We start from the raw sequence: 15,491 nt of genomic DNA on the forward strand, positions 1-15,491 counted from the left end.
CCTCTCACCGCTGAAGGTTCCTACTCACTCATTTCATCATCTTTCTATTAAGACTCTATAGTACTCTTATATGGTAGGAGATAGGAAGCTTGGCACTAAATGGTTTCTTGTTTCTGAGCAGTTGTTGTTGAAAGTTAGAAAGTATAGACTTTATAAGTTTTATATCTATTGCATTGATTAATATGATCAAATACTAATCATGCTCAATATACAATTTTTTCAGGACTTTGTCTTTCGGTTCCAATAACTTTGTTTAAGTTGTTCTGATATTCTCTTGATTGTTTGTAATTCATATTTGTTTGTTTTAAGGTTGATTCATGAAGGATAATCTACTTATTTTTGACTATAAACATTAAAGCAATCTCATGATGTTAAAAAATTTCATTGTCATTTAATTATGTAGGATTTAATAGTTCCATCTCTCATGAACAAAGGTATTGATTTTTTGGTTTCAAGTTTATCAATAGTTCCAGGAATTCTTGTTAAGACTATGCTAGCAATTTAAATGGATTTTTAAATGGCTTTGTGGATTGATTTATACAATATTATTAATATAAAGATATAAGTTATAAATGGTAAATATTATCCATATCTTTTATTCCATCTTTTTGTCACATAAGTCTAATATATGTGCTTACTTGCTTAAACTGATTATGGTTGTAAAGTGTTTAGGAAAATTCATCCTAAGAAGAAGTTCCGTGGACACCACTCCATAAATTCTAATTAAATTGAAGTACATTCTTACACCATTGTGCTTTTTAGGAAACCTTTACACCATGGATGAAACAAAAATGGTTAGCTCCAGAAATTTCCTCAAGTAACATTACATGCCTAAGAATTCTATTTCTGAAATATTATAACTTTTATCCTTATCCTTACCATTTATGAGTACTCTTTTCCAAGCTTCTTTTTGTATTGTCCCAGAATTTGAGATTCAACCAAATACTTGTGTATTGTCTCAGGCTTTTTTGGGTATCACAGTATATGTGTTGGTTTTGGAATCTAAATTTATGACTAATTCTTTGTTTAATTATTTCCAATTGCATTTAGATTGGCCTTTAAATTTCCACAGAAATCACAGTTGTTTTCATTTCAAAACTTCATAATGTTGCATTTCAGTATTAAATTAGTATTTTATGGTTGACTCACTTTCAATTATTTCATGTATATATTTTCTTGCAATGGACCCGTGAAGGAATGGCTACACTAGCAACTCTAAACGTGCTAGTACATTTTTCTCCATGTAAGCAATTACTAGATGACTGTGGCAACTCCAGTTTCAGGAATTGTTGAACCTCATATTGGAAGCCTTACCCTTATGCTTTTCGAGCACCAATATCTTTTTTTTATGCCACCCCAAGTGGTCGAATCCTGAACAGAGTATGTTATAGTATGTTCATAATTCTTCATTGGTTTAATATGAAGATAGAACTTATTTACCTGATCATGTTTCCTGATCATGTTTCTTATTGCATTGTATTAGTACTTCACGAACAAGGTTCTTGACATCGAATCTATCATCTTTACTTCGACCAAAGATCATTTTATAGGTGAGATTCTCAATGACATCCCCGACAGTATAACTGATATCTATAACCTCATGCGATGATGCTGTCTTCTGCAGACAGCTGACAAACTCTGCCAACAGCTCACTTCTCATGGGAGAAAACATGTCAACTTTTAATGCAATCAGAAGTTCTACAGTGCAGAGTTTCTTCATGTTGCGCCAGTAGGGACCATACTCAGAAAAAACCAAGCCTTTGCCACCATAGGAAATATATTGGGATGAGATTCTTTTAGGCCTGGAAGGAAAACTGAGGTCATGGGTCATGATGTTAAACTCTCTACAAACTAATATAATCTGGTTTATTTGCACTTTGGAGAACAAAATTATATTTGTTGAAAGAATACTCCAATACACATCTCTCCCAAGTGAAGCTCCTCTTGTGATTAAAGACAACCAGCCAGAATATTCTTGGCCATCATTTGGAGAGGTTCATATACAGGATTTACTGGTACATTTCAATGGTTTTTCATTTGTTTGTGAATTGAAGGCTGCAATTATATTTTCCTAGTTTTCTTATGGTATATAACTGTAATGAGGAGCTGTGTTATGCAAGTTCGATATGCTCCTCACTTGCCTATTGTTTTACGAGGTCTTACTTGCACTTTTACTGCTGGATCAAAAACTGGTATTAAGGGAAGAACAGGAAGTGGAAAAATAACTATAGTGCAAACACTTTTCCGACTTGTTGAACCTGTTGCTGGACAAATACTGATAAATAGCATTAACATCACTATGATTGGAATTCATGATTTGCGATCCAAACTAAGCATTATTCCTCAAGAGCCAACAATGTTTGAAGGGACTGTAAGAACCAATCTGGATCCACTGGAAGAGTACAAATATGAACAGATTTGGCAGGTAAGTTGAGTTTGTTTGATACTAGCAAGAACTCATCTCTTTAGTTCATGCATAGTATACATCCTAATTTGTTTTAATACATTTTTTAGCCATTAGAGATGTGCCAACTTGGAGATGCAGTAAGAAAAAAAAAGGGAAGCTTGACTCCATAGGTTTGATTTCTCAAAACTTTGAACATACACATGACAGGTGTTACAGGTCACAATGATATGCATTACATATCATTATGAGCTTTTACAGTTACTGAAAATGGAGAAAATTGCAGTATGGGTCAAAGGCAATTGGTCTGCCTAGCCCGTGTTCTACTGAAGAAAAGCAAGATCTTGGTGCTTAATGAAGCTACTGCATCAGTTGATATAGCCACAAATAATATTATTCAACAAACAGTTAAGCATCATTTTGCAGAATGCACAATCTTCACCATTGCTCATAGGATAACTTCAATCATTGACGTGGTTCTGTTTTTAAATCAAGGTAAGCTCTTACTCTATCTCTTTCTTCTTGCTAGTATAGAGAGGAGATACAACGTATTAAAGTAGTAACCCTGAGATCCCACATCTAGAAGCTTTCAGCACTGCTATGAAAAATGTAATTATTTTTTACTCTAAACCTCAGTTTAGGCTTTAGGGTTAGTCTTGCACATCTAATTTTACTCCTTCGTCATTCTCTTGTTTTTAAATAACACAAACCAAACGTGATACTAACTTTTATCCACCAACTTAAAAATTATCTTGCTTTTCCATAAATAAAAAAATCACTTTATTTTCTCGAATTTTCTTTTCTAAACAAAAACATATATGATTAATAGGAATATATATATATATATATATATATATATATATGTATATGTGTATATACATATGTATATGTGTATATATATATATATATATATATACATATGTATATATATATACATATGATATTCCTAATTTTATCTAACATGCATATTTTGGGGTTGGAAAAGGGGGAATAGTCTAAGAGTTGAGTTGGCTCATCTAACATAGTTCATTGTTAAAATTTCTTGTTATATAAAGAATTTTACTAATTATGATTTTTTTTATGTTAGGTATTCGATCACAGACATGTTCTTATTGAAGAAACAAATGATTCAAATCAAGATTGATAGTTGAAGAATCTTATTAGACTTTCATTATATCTGACTTTATAACTATAAAAACAAAGATATTGTATGTTTCACTAGTTTGAATGTTTAAACTTTATTATTTACCTTGAACTTATAGACAACGTTCCTGGTTTCTATGAATGTTATATGTAGTTATAAAAAAATGTCCAAATGTTAAGATTTTTCCATTTAATATCATATGTTTTACGAATTATATGCATTCAAAAAGTTTAACAAATAAAATTAAGAGAATTTAAAAAATAAGTAAGAACATAAACAAATAATGAATTGCATTATAAGGGTAGAAAACACTGAAAAAGGAAATTTCAATACCGTTATATAAGAGTTCCAGAACCGTCGGTAAATACCAGGGGTTCCAGAACCGTCGGTAAATACCAGGAGTTCCAGAATCGTCGGTAAATACCAAGGGTTCCTGTGACGCCTCAACTACTATACTAAATAATTATTATTTGATAAAAAGATATGGAATTAATTTTTTTTTTACCATAAGATTTTCCTTGAGAGAACATTAATAATAACATAACTTCATATTCATATATGTAGTTTGCATCTATGTAATTGTTCATGAAATATTACAAAAATATATATTTGTTAAATATTAAGAGTCCTACATCAGAATAGAAGATTTTCTATATTTTTAACATCTCCTAAAGATATTAATAGAAATTATCCATGAGTCAATCTTCAGAAGATCCACCAATAATATCCCGAACAACTCTCACTGAGCAGGTTCCTCTTCTGCTCATGCAACAGGTACATATGAAAGAAAAATATGAAAGGAGTGAGGTCTTTATAAGCCTTAAATATCAATCTTAATAAACTCAACAAACAATACAGACACCGGGGGCCTAGATTTGGACCTACAACCACAAAACTTGATCTTGTTTTACCAAACATATGGATCCATATTTCACTTCTGATGATCCAATCTGAACATCAAAAGTTACTTTGGGAAGTGATTAGGTAGTTGAGTATTTCTCATAAAACATTGGTACAATCATAATTATTTCTTTCTCGAGAATATTAGCCATTCATCGGCTCACAAAAGAGATATATACTCACTACCTAACCTTGGCGATGCCGAGCAGGTATCGGATAGTCCCAAGTTTGGCCTATGAATATCCTAGTCCAGGGCGCTATTCTGAACTATCCAGATATTCACCTACTTGGTAAAACTTCCTTAGACCCCACCATGGTCCCTGCCTTTCATCCCGCAGTGTACCAAACTGTGACTTCCCAAATACAAACACTTTGACACTGGTTTAATCTCAACTTATTGAAACCAAACTTAACTCTCACTCAACTGACATACTCTTGGATATTTTCAAGGGTCATAAAATGTGATGACTATCAAATCATGTCATTGTATAAACTATACACAAAGAACATAAAATAAAATAAAATAAAATGTACATGTAATTTTCTTATATTCAAGCTTACTGAATAAAATAATATTTACTTTCACTTCACATTTTTTTTAATCATAAAATAATGATAAAATAAGAATCAAAGCAAGAACTTTAAATAAATAATTAGATAAAGATTATAACATTATAAATAAATAAAATAACAAAAATATAAATTAAACGGGACCAATGCGTAACTGGAGATATATTAATTGAAATAAATAAATGGGACCAGTGCATAACTGGAGATAAAATAAAATAAATAAATAGGACCAGTGCGTAACTGGAGATAAATAAAATAAATTAAATAAATAGGACCAGTGCGTAACTGAAGATAAATTAAATAAAATAAATAAATAGGACTAGTGCATAACTGGAGATAAATAAAATAAAATAAAATAAATAGGACCAGTGCGTAACTGGAGATAAATAAAATAAAATAAATAAATAGGACCAGTGCGTAACTAGAGATAAATAAAATAAAATAAATAAATAAATAGGATCAGTGCGTAACTAAAGATTAAATAAAATAAATAAAGAGGATCAATACATATTTGGAGATTAAATAAAATAAATAAATAAACAGGATCAGTGTATAATTGGAGATTAAATAAAATAAATATAAGAGGATAATAAATGAAAATAAGTTAAATGAAAGTAAATAGAATAATATATGAGTCAAAATAAATAAAAGATTAATATAAAACTTATGAGCTTATCAAGATTAATATATAAAAGCTTAAACTCACTCCCCCTTACCTTATTGATTGAAGAGCACACTAATAATCTTTGAAGAAAACTAGGATCTCTTTGAATCTTTGTTCTAAACTTTTTTTCCTATTTTTCTCTTTCCCTCTCTTCTTTCTCTTCCTCTTTCTCTCTCTTCTTTCTCTCTCTCCTTTCTTTCTCTTTATCCTTTTCTTTCTCCTTTCTCTCTCTCTCCTTCCTTCCTTTCTTTCTTTCTCACTTTCTCACCTTCCGTAACCTTCATTCCATATGTATATATAAGCAAACCATGTGCTTATCAAAATCATGATTACTTAATTAATGAAGAGATAATGTTTATCTCTTCACCTTATCCTTTTTTTTTTCTTTTCTTCTTATCTTTTCTTCTTTTCTTTTTATATTTTTATCTCTTCTTATCTCTTCTTCTTCTTCTTTTTTTCTTTTTCTTTTCTATTTTTTTTTAGAAAAATATTTTTTTTTATCTCTGTTAAAAAATTCTTCATATATATTTTTTTTACACACACCTATTTAATTAAAATATTTTTACCTAATATATATATATATATATATATTATATTTGTTTTGTTTTATTTTTATTGTTATTTTCAATAAGTAAAAATTACATCATGATAAAATATATTTTTAATATTTAAACTACATCATAATAAAATACGAAACATTAGTAAACATAGAAGATTTTCTAAGTGTTTTATTTAAAATAAATAATATAGTTTATTAAAAAATAGGGATGTTACATTTCTCCCCTCCTTTTAGGAATTTCGTCCCCGAAATTCCACGTGGTTGTAAAAAGATGGGGATACATCTCTCTCATATTACTTTCTAATTGCCAAGTTGCATCACCTTCATCTTGTTGATTCCACAATACCTTGACCAAAGGTATGTCCTTCCCCCGAAGTTGTTTAATCCTTCGATCTCCAATCCTTACAAGAAGCACATCATAAGTAAGGTTTTCTCGTATTTGTACTATATCAGGTTCTATCACATGAAAAGGGTCATGAATATATTTACGAAGTTGAGACACATGAAAAACATTGTGAAGTTTCGAAAGATTTGGAGGTAAAGCAATTTGGTATGCGACATAACCAATTCTTTTAAGAATTTGATAAGGACCTATGAATTTGGGTGTCAGTTTTCTAGATTTGAGAGCTCTACCAACCCCAGTTACAAGTGTAACTTTCAAGAAAACATGATCTCCTTCTTCAAACTCAAGGAGTTTTCTTCGTTTGTCATAGTAACTTTTCTGCCTATCTTGAGAAGTTTTCATCTTTTCCCTGATCATTTTAATCTTCTCAGTTGCTTGTTGAATTACCTCTGGACCCAAAACTAAGGAATTTCCATTCTCATACCAACACAACGGGGTTTTACATCTTCTTCCATATAGAGCCTCATATGGAGCCACTCCTATGCTTGAGTGGAAACTGTTGTTATAAGTGAACTCTATAAGTGGTAGAAATTTCTCCCAACTTTCAGTTTGTTCTAAAACACAGGCTCTCAATAAGTCTTCTAATGATTGGATAGTCCTTTCTGATTGTCCATCAGTTTGAGGGTGATAAGTTGAACTGAGCCTAACTTTTGTTCCCAAGGATTTTTGTAAGCTATCTCAAAATCTAGATGTGAAACGAGGGTCTCTATCAGAAATTATACTAGAAGGTACTCCATGTAACTTGATAATTTCTTTTATCTACAAATGAGTTAACTTTTCTAAAGGAAATCTAATATTAATAGGTAGAAAGTGAGCAGATTTTGTTAATCTATCTACAATGGCCCAAATTGCATCATGACCAAACACAGTCTTTGGTAAACCTGTCACAAAATCCATGGATATGTTTTCCCATTTCCATTCTGGTATATCTAAGGATTGTAGTTCCCCATAAGGCTTTCTATGTTCAACTTTTGTTTTCTGACACACTAGACAACGTGCGACGAACTCCACCACTGCTTTCTTCATCCCAGACCACCAAAACATTTTCTTCAAGTCTTGATACATCTTTGTAGCACCCGGATGAATACTTAAGCTACTCTTATGAGCTTCCTCCATTATCAACTTTCTCAACTCTTCTTTTGCAGGTATGCAAATTCTATCTCTAAACTTGATGATTCCATTTGAATCCTTGTGGAATTCAAATTCTTTTCCTTCAACTTCTGCTATCAACTTTTCTTGCAAAAATTAATCTCTTTCTTGATCTCTCTTTATTTCTTCTAAGAATTCACTTGATATTTTTAACATTCCTAAGCATATGCTATTGGGTCTAAGTTTTACAGCTAAGTTCAAGTCTCTGAATGATTCTATCAGATCCAATTCTTTCACCATCATCATAGATGCATGTATAGACTTTCGACTCAAAGCATCAGCAACAACATTTGCTTTCCCAGGGTGATATTGCAACTCAAAGTCGTAATCCTTAAGAAATTCAATCCATCTACGTTGTCTCATGTTTAGTTCTTTCTGATCAAAAAGGTACTTCAAACTTTTATGGTCACTAAAAACTTCAAACCTTGCTCCATACATGATGAAGGATTGACCCCAACCAAGGATGGAGGCACATGCTTAAGAAGACTAAGCATGTTTAGAAAGGAAGTTCACTAATCCTTCATACCTTTCATTTGTGTTTGTTATTTTTGATTCCCAAAGTTGACTTAGTTGATTCAACTTTAGTTGACTTGTTGACCTTTGACTAGGTTTGACTTATTGACTACAATTGACTTGACACAAGCCAACATGCTAATCTATGTTTATTTGCTTTGTAGGTTAATTAGGAGTAAGAAAGCAATGCTAGGTGGCGAATGGTGATTGGGGAGCATAAATGATGTGGAGGAGAGAGTAAAGCAAAGGCATAAAGCATAAAGTAAAAGGCATGAAGCAAGTGTACCTATGTACCTTTGGTCTCCTTTGTTTTTAGCACACTTTGGCCACTTTTTGGAGACATATGAGACACATTCTTTGTCTCCTTTTGTGCTAGAACGAAATTAGCCTTGCACACACCATAGTTAGCTCTTTTGGTCTCTCATTTTTGTAACCTTATTTGACCTAGTTTCTAGAATCTAGGGTTAGGTTTTTGTAGAGACATCCTTAGGTATCTTTTATTTGCTTAGAGACCCCTAAACTCTTCTATATAAGGGGTGCTCCTAGACATGTAAAAGGGTTGAACATTTTTGAAGTAAAAACACTCTTGTGTCTCAACCATTTGTGAGAGTTTCCTCCCTTGGGAGTGAATACTTTTAAGCCTTATCTTGCATAGCAAGTGGCTGCACACATCCATTCATCTTCAAGGTTGTCATGGCTTCTAGCCTAGCCATGTAATGGCGTGCTTCTCACATTTTTACCATTCTTTTCCTTTCCATTTTATGTTTTCTTCTTCCTTTAATTGTTTGGGTTTCTATGGTTTATGTGCTTTCCATTTCCTTTTTGTTTTTGAATCAATCCATCATCTTCTTCTCTTGAGCTTTGTGAAAGGAACCTTCACATCTAGATAACATGCTATCTTAATGTCCAATGAAAATTTCACTTAGCTTTCTTAATCAACTCACACCATATTCAATAATCTTAAAAGAAAACAAGATAATCCTTCATCATCTTTGCAAATGAAAACATTTTTTAAGCTTTATCAAAAATTTTAAATGTTATCAAATATACGTAGTATTGTGTGTATAATTAATAAAAAGTTTTTTAAAAAACTCATAATCTCTTCCATATAGAAAATTAATCTCATTTTTACATTAGTTTTTTGTAAAGAAAAAAAAAAAGGTGAAGAAAAGAACAAGACCTGGGATAAGGAAAAGGTTTTAGACCCAAAAAGGTACTTATCCTATTTTGTTATTGTGGGTTTTGATCTCTCAATTTAAATTATCTATAATTTATTGAATTTTAAATTAAGAAAAAAGCCAAAATCTTTCATCTACCATTCTACCATCTTTAATCCTATGGGAAAAACCACATGTAGCCTACAAGTTTAATTTTACTTAAATGTGACATTATAGTGAAGAAGAGGTGGAAAATAGAAGCCCTAGTTGTGAAACTTTCACCAAAATCATCACTTACACCATTAAATCATGTAACATAAAAGTTTACCACACTCATTTCCATTTCTATCCATTTTTAATAAAATCTGCAAAATTGCTCAAGAGAGTAAATGAGACAGAAATTTTCAAAGAACACCACCATGCATGAGTCTCTCTCTCTCTCTCTCTCTCTCTCTCACTCCATTCTCTAGCAAAGTTTGAAGTGAGTGAAAAACATGTTATCCTTTCTCTGCCTCTCTTTCTCTCTCTGAGTTTTCTTCCTTGACCATGAAAAGCACCCTCCACTTTGCTGCCAAACTTTGTCTTCTTCATCTTTCTTCACATTCTCATTCACTTCTCTCACTCTTTCCTCTTTTTCCTTCTTCTCTTCCACCTGCATGCACATGCATTTGCACCTCACGTCAATTTCAATGTTTCTATCTATATACCTTTCAATATTCCATCAATCGTTTTTTTATTTTTTAATGCACCACCCACACAATTAGTTCAACAACTTCTCTTTATTAATCATGTGCCAAATGCAAAACACATTAATCAAAGGTATCTTTTATAAAAAACATTTTACTAGTAATTTTATAGTTTTTATATATGTGAATAATATATTTGCTGTATATTAACCACAACGGTAATTACTTAAATTATAGCAACAAAAGAAAAAAAAATAACAAAAATAATGGATTAATGAAATAAATTACACCGCTGAAGTTTCTTAAGATTGTGTTTGACCTCAGATTTTTTACAGTAATCTCTCCTAGAAATTTACAGTGTATTATTATATTTTATTTAATACGATTACTTTTAATGTGATTTTATCTATACTTTACTTTTTTCTTTTTTATAATTCTTTATTTTAAAAAAAATTCAAAAATCATATAAACTAAATGAAAATTCCCCTTGTATAATATTATGGATGTATTAGGATGTCGATATAATATATTTGAAATTAGTGTAAAACTAAAAAGGGAAAATGATAGGTAGAAGATTTAGCAAAATTTCAAATAATGGTATATGTAATATAGTGGTTATAATTTGTTTGAGATGAAAAGTTGGAAAAGATGTATAAAATAGTTTGGATGGTAGTAATGGTGACCAGAAAAGTTAAAATACAAAGTATGGCCAATGTACTACAGAGAAGGACACTTTGGGAACCACCACATTTGTTATCCTTAATTAAGGTACATACTACCCTACCAATTTGGACCTTATCTCACAAAAGTACTCTCTGCCTGAACTCTACATAAAATTATTTTTTCTCTTTAATGTACATATTTACTATATATTTTAATTAACTTATACTCGTTTTTCTTGTTTTTTTTTTTCATTCAATTTTTTTCCTCTTTAAATTCTCACACAATTTCAGAATTGAGATGCTAGTTTATCTCTTAATTAATTAAAATACTTTTTATAAAGATAAAATTGTGACAAGATTGAATCAAACTCCAAACATATAAATCTCATATGCTGTGATATTTTCTATACATCCAAAAACAAGATATCGCATCATATTTCAGACACTTAAAAACATTTTATACATCTTTCCTTTAATTAAATAAGAATTTCTTTTAAGTCATATCGAACTCCAATCAAGATAACGTTTTAAATACAAGAATCTTAAGAATGACTAATGATTTAAGTAAATTTACACAAAAAGATTAGTTGAGTATGAGAAATTATCTTATGGTTTTTTTGTAAAATTATCGTAAATATTGAAACAGGTAAATATATTGTATAAAACATGTTATGTAAGATAAACTTATATCCATTTTATCCACCTATTCATCGATTAATATTTAATAATTTAAAATCTCTTTTATTAGCTTTTTAAACAAACACTACAACGTTTTTTGGAAGTTCAATTCTTCATATTTACGTTTTGGGTCCACCTAATCCCCGTGCATTTGCAATGCAATTATAAGAGGATATAAAAACAAAGAAAATATATTCGAAAGAGGTAACCAAATAATCACCCTAACACATTTAAATAATATATATTTAACCCAAATAAATTATATATTAATGAATAAAAAAGAAAAATTCGTATATTAAATGTGACTTTATAATATAATCAAAGTAAAATATTTTTTACTATGGTAAGAACCCCACTATCCCCTTTATGAAACAGTTGATTTCCATTACCATTTTTAGTGTGTGAAATTAGAATAATTTTCAGTGATGTAAAGAAATTTTTCCCAATCGATAAGTCTATCGTTTTTAAAAGTTATATAATGTTTTTAAACTTTATTTGCATAAATAAACTTGTTTATTAAATCAGAATTTAGTTTTTCCAAAACCAAATTCTAACTTGTGAACACTGGTCTTTTGTGAATAGGGATCAACGTAACTTTTTAGATACCCATAAAGTTCAGAAATATTTAATTATGTTTTATATTAAAAAAATAAGTTTATTGGAGAAAAAAAAATCTCATCTATATCATCACTACCCATTATGATGAGGAGATATATAAAAAGTAACTACTTATTTAAATCAATTATAAAAACAAAAATTAACATCAAATTATTACTTATCTAAATAATTTTTTATATCATAAAATAAAAACTCACATACGCATGTGTTTTTTCTAATAATGTTAATAATATTTAATCCACTTTCGGTTATTAACTGGTCCTTCATACATGCTCAGTGGTGTGGCATTTTTTTTATCGGTTATCCATGACAAAGTTATTTGCTTTAGATTCTAAATTCTCTAGTATACTTATGAAAAATGGAAACATTTGAACTATGAATTTGTAAGTATAAGAAGTTTAATACCATCGTGCAATTAAGAAAATAATTATTACTACTACTTAAAATATATTTGTTCAAAAAACAATTTATTAAATATAGTTACATGTGATTAAATACATGATTAATAACATGTCAGTGGCTGGAGAACAGACATAAGCAAGAGTTGTTTCTAAGTTCATTTTTTTCCTTTCCAATTTTTTATGTGTGATTGAATAATAACATATATTACAATTGCAAGAAATACCCACAAAAATAGGAAGGGTTGGAAATATATTAAAAGACCTTATTCTCAAATTGGTTTAATAAATTTGATATGAGAAGAAATATTTTTATAAAATTAATAATATTTAAATTGATGAATAAATTTTGACATTTTATAAATACATTATTAGTTGTAAGAGAAAGATTCTGAAAAAGTTGAGTGGCATGTGGTGATGAAGGAGAAAGAGGGACCCCACACACTTCACCTTGGAAGCTTGTAATCTTCTACATTTCATTCTCTTATCTTCAAAATCCCACCCTTGGCCTACCTTTCTCCAATTAATTTATTCTCTTCTATTTTTCATTTCTAACTTTTCAACTTGCTCATAAACTAAACCTCACTTTTTTGAGTATATGGTTGTCATGTAGTGGTAACATTCATAACTACTCCACCTTTAATCAATGGTGCAATGATCTTTTTTGGGTCGATAAGAATTTTGATTCTATATTCTAGGTATTTTTTTCTTGTCCTTATGCACTCATTTTAATATTTTTAAATATATTAAAAATAATTATAATATATCAATCAAAGACAACACTAAAAAAATATTCGGTTGAGATGCTTGAGTTCATCTACAATATGCATTTTTCTATTTCATGTTAGTTTAATTTTATCAAACTTAAAAAGTGAATGATGTATGAGATAATTAATAAATAGTATTATAAAATAAATTATGAATATGTTAAAAATATTAAATTTTTATCAATGATTATTTACTTTATATTTAAGAATGAAACAAAGTTGCAATACTAACACTATTAGAGTCTTTAAATGTTTAATAATAAAATGATTAGATCGCCTTAAATGTTCTTGAAGTTTCATGAAATTGTACAAATATTTATTTTCTTTTTTACTATTTACAATATTCTTTTTTCTTAGCTGTGAAAATGTTATAACTGATTACTGTAACTTTGTAAAAAAAATACATTTTATATTATCTTATCATATTTCACTTCAAATCTAATGTCTGTAAAAATGAGCTAATACTATATATAGCATTCATTGGATGAAAGTATACACACCTTAAGCCAATAATTTATCAAATTCACAGTGAAGATTTAAGCACAATATATCTTCGTAAGAAAAGGGAAACAATGCTACTAAAGAAAAAGAATACCACAAACAAGGACCATATATTTTAAAATTTTTACCTTTTGAATGTTGGGTATTCATTAAAAGGACAGTATTAATGGCTTTCATGATTCAAGGGTCAAAGAAAAATGAATCTGATGCAAAAGTGTTAAGAGTGATAACTGAAATATGAGAAAGATGCAGGACGTACCTGATCCTCAGTAACAGTTTTGGTATTTGAATTTGGTGAGTTCTGAGAAAACTTTATTGGTCTCTTTATGATGGTTGGAGTAATATGAGTGCTAAGGTTGGTTGAACTAAGATAAGGTGTACTTTGAGTACCTGCATCTCTTGTCATTCCTTCTTTTCCCTTTTCTGAATACAGATATAGAAAGCAGAATTTGTTGTGTTAATACACTGCAAAAGGAAACAACACAGAACAGAACAACATGGTTAATTGAAGTGTATCTGAACCTGGAATATGAAATTAAAGAGCTACTTCTTCTTGTATGCAGTTATTGAAAGTTGATGATGGCTTTGTTTGTTGCATGTGTCTTGAGGAATAGACTAGAGGAGCAGACATGGTGATTCTGTTTGTTATTGCTGAGTTTCTGAATGATCTTCCACTGAGAGTTTTTGCAGATAAACACTCCATCGGAACCTCCCCTGAAAAGGGGTTGCATATGTATTTTTCTGCTTCATTCCACTTTGAATTCAAGGCAAAACCTTCTGGAGATAGACACTCCCAACTTTTATAGGCTGATCTTGCTTGCAATGCTGCAGTGGATGATCACCATGCAATTGGTTGAAAATATTCAACTAATATTATAAGCCCTCTTTGATAAGTATGAGTTTAGAATCTTTATGAGTATATCTTAAAACATTAAAATCAGTATCCATCGATGTAATGTATTTGGAAGACACAGCAAACAAAATTCGATAAATATTCATACTCTGGTACCTTTTAGAGCAGTGGTGAAAGAGTAGGTTGAAGGGTCTATTTCATCTGTGACAAAAATTGAAAGAATCTGAGGGAAATGAAAAAGGTAGTTCATTTCATGAACTGATTGAATTGGAGTGAGTGAACAAGAAATGTACCTTTCAAAGGGTACCCAGGAGAAGAAGCAGTGCTAGAAATGGTTATGTTTGATCTAAAAGATCTTGTATCTTCTCTAAAGCTTCTTATATATGATGCTGAGTACCTTCTGGACTTGCTGTTCTCTCTACTGATTCTACCTTTTGCTCCCCATTCTGTGAAATTGAAATCTGAATCATCTTGCTTCTTGGAACTATAAGATGGCTGCATTTCCACAGTGGAGGCCATGAATGAATGAGTGTGAACTTGGGAAGATTGTTGAAAAGTTAACTCATGGTGTGTACCAAACTTTGCACATGTTCAAAAGTGGATGCAGATATATGACATGACTATAAAAAGAGCTTGAGAGGGTTCAGAAGATGAAGCTTTTTGGTGCTGGTTGCATGTGGGTTTTGTACTTGATCTGTCTGTGCCAGAATTTGCTCTTTCTTTCACCTTTTAAATCTGAAATCTACAACTACATGACTCAAATGTCTTTCAGTGTTACAAGTGTATGTTTACTTTTATCTTTTTTTGGTGTCTGCATTAAATTCCTAGTACTGCACCAGTAACTTCCTTATTCTTTGACCCAACT

General features: G+C 30.4%; 1 protein-coding gene and 1 pseudogene across 12 annotated transcripts; one reads left to right on the forward strand and one right to left on the reverse strand.

The window, feature by feature from the left end:
- LOC114182426 (ABC transporter C family member 7-like) lies at positions 1–3,726 on the forward strand. Of its 11 annotated transcripts, none has more exons than XM_085672367.1 (6): positions 1–16; positions 1,196–1,380; positions 1,484–1,550; positions 1,625–2,425; positions 2,615–2,899; positions 3,492–3,726. In XM_085672367.1, the coding sequence occupies exons 4-5, from the start codon at positions 2,099–2,101 to the stop codon at positions 2,717–2,719; spliced, it is 432 nt and encodes a 143-aa protein (XP_085528493.1). In that variant the 5' UTR covers positions 1–16; positions 1,196–1,380; positions 1,484–1,550; positions 1,625–2,098; the 3' UTR covers positions 2,720–2,899; positions 3,492–3,726. The 11 variants fall into 11 exon arrangements, 7 of the variants coding, with proteins under 7 accessions (XP_085528493.1, XP_085528495.1, XP_085528499.1 ...); XR_014994447.1 differs by lacking the exon at positions 1–16 and having other exon boundaries at positions 688–1,380; positions 1,625–2,015; positions 2,157–2,425; positions 2,515–2,899; XR_003604085.2 differs by lacking the exon at positions 1–16 and adding an exon at positions 2,515–2,577 and having other exon boundaries at positions 693–1,380; positions 2,691–2,899.
- Positions 3,727–9,775: 6,049 nt separating this feature from the next.
- On the reverse strand, positions 9,776–15,491 carry LOC114181408 (uncharacterized; annotated as a pseudogene). The gene is made up of 5 exons (XR_014994679.1): positions 14,920–15,491; positions 14,783–14,827; positions 14,296–14,598; positions 14,033–14,196; positions 9,776–10,115 (listed from the first exon to the last, which is right to left on the reverse strand). The product of XR_014994679.1 is annotated as an uncharacterized LOC114181408 (transcript).

This window comes from Vigna unguiculata, chromosome 4, assembly GCF_037176805.1.
Source record: "Vigna unguiculata cultivar grain cowpea cultivar isolate G323 ecotype 2 chromosome 4, ASM3717680v1, whole genome shotgun sequence".
NCBI classification, from domain to species: domain Eukaryota; kingdom Viridiplantae; phylum Streptophyta; class Magnoliopsida; order Fabales; family Fabaceae; genus Vigna; species Vigna unguiculata.

Excerpts from the sequence above, each read along its gene's own strand:
- LOC114182426 (XM_085672367.1), top strand. The coding sequence starts at position 2,099 with ATGAGGAGCTGTGTTATGCAAGTTCGATATGCTCCTCACTTGCCTATT. Across the intron at positions 2,426-2,614 it reads AATATGAACAGATTTGGCAG|GTGTTACAGGTCACAATGAT; the intron begins GTAAGTTGAGTT and ends TACACATGACAG.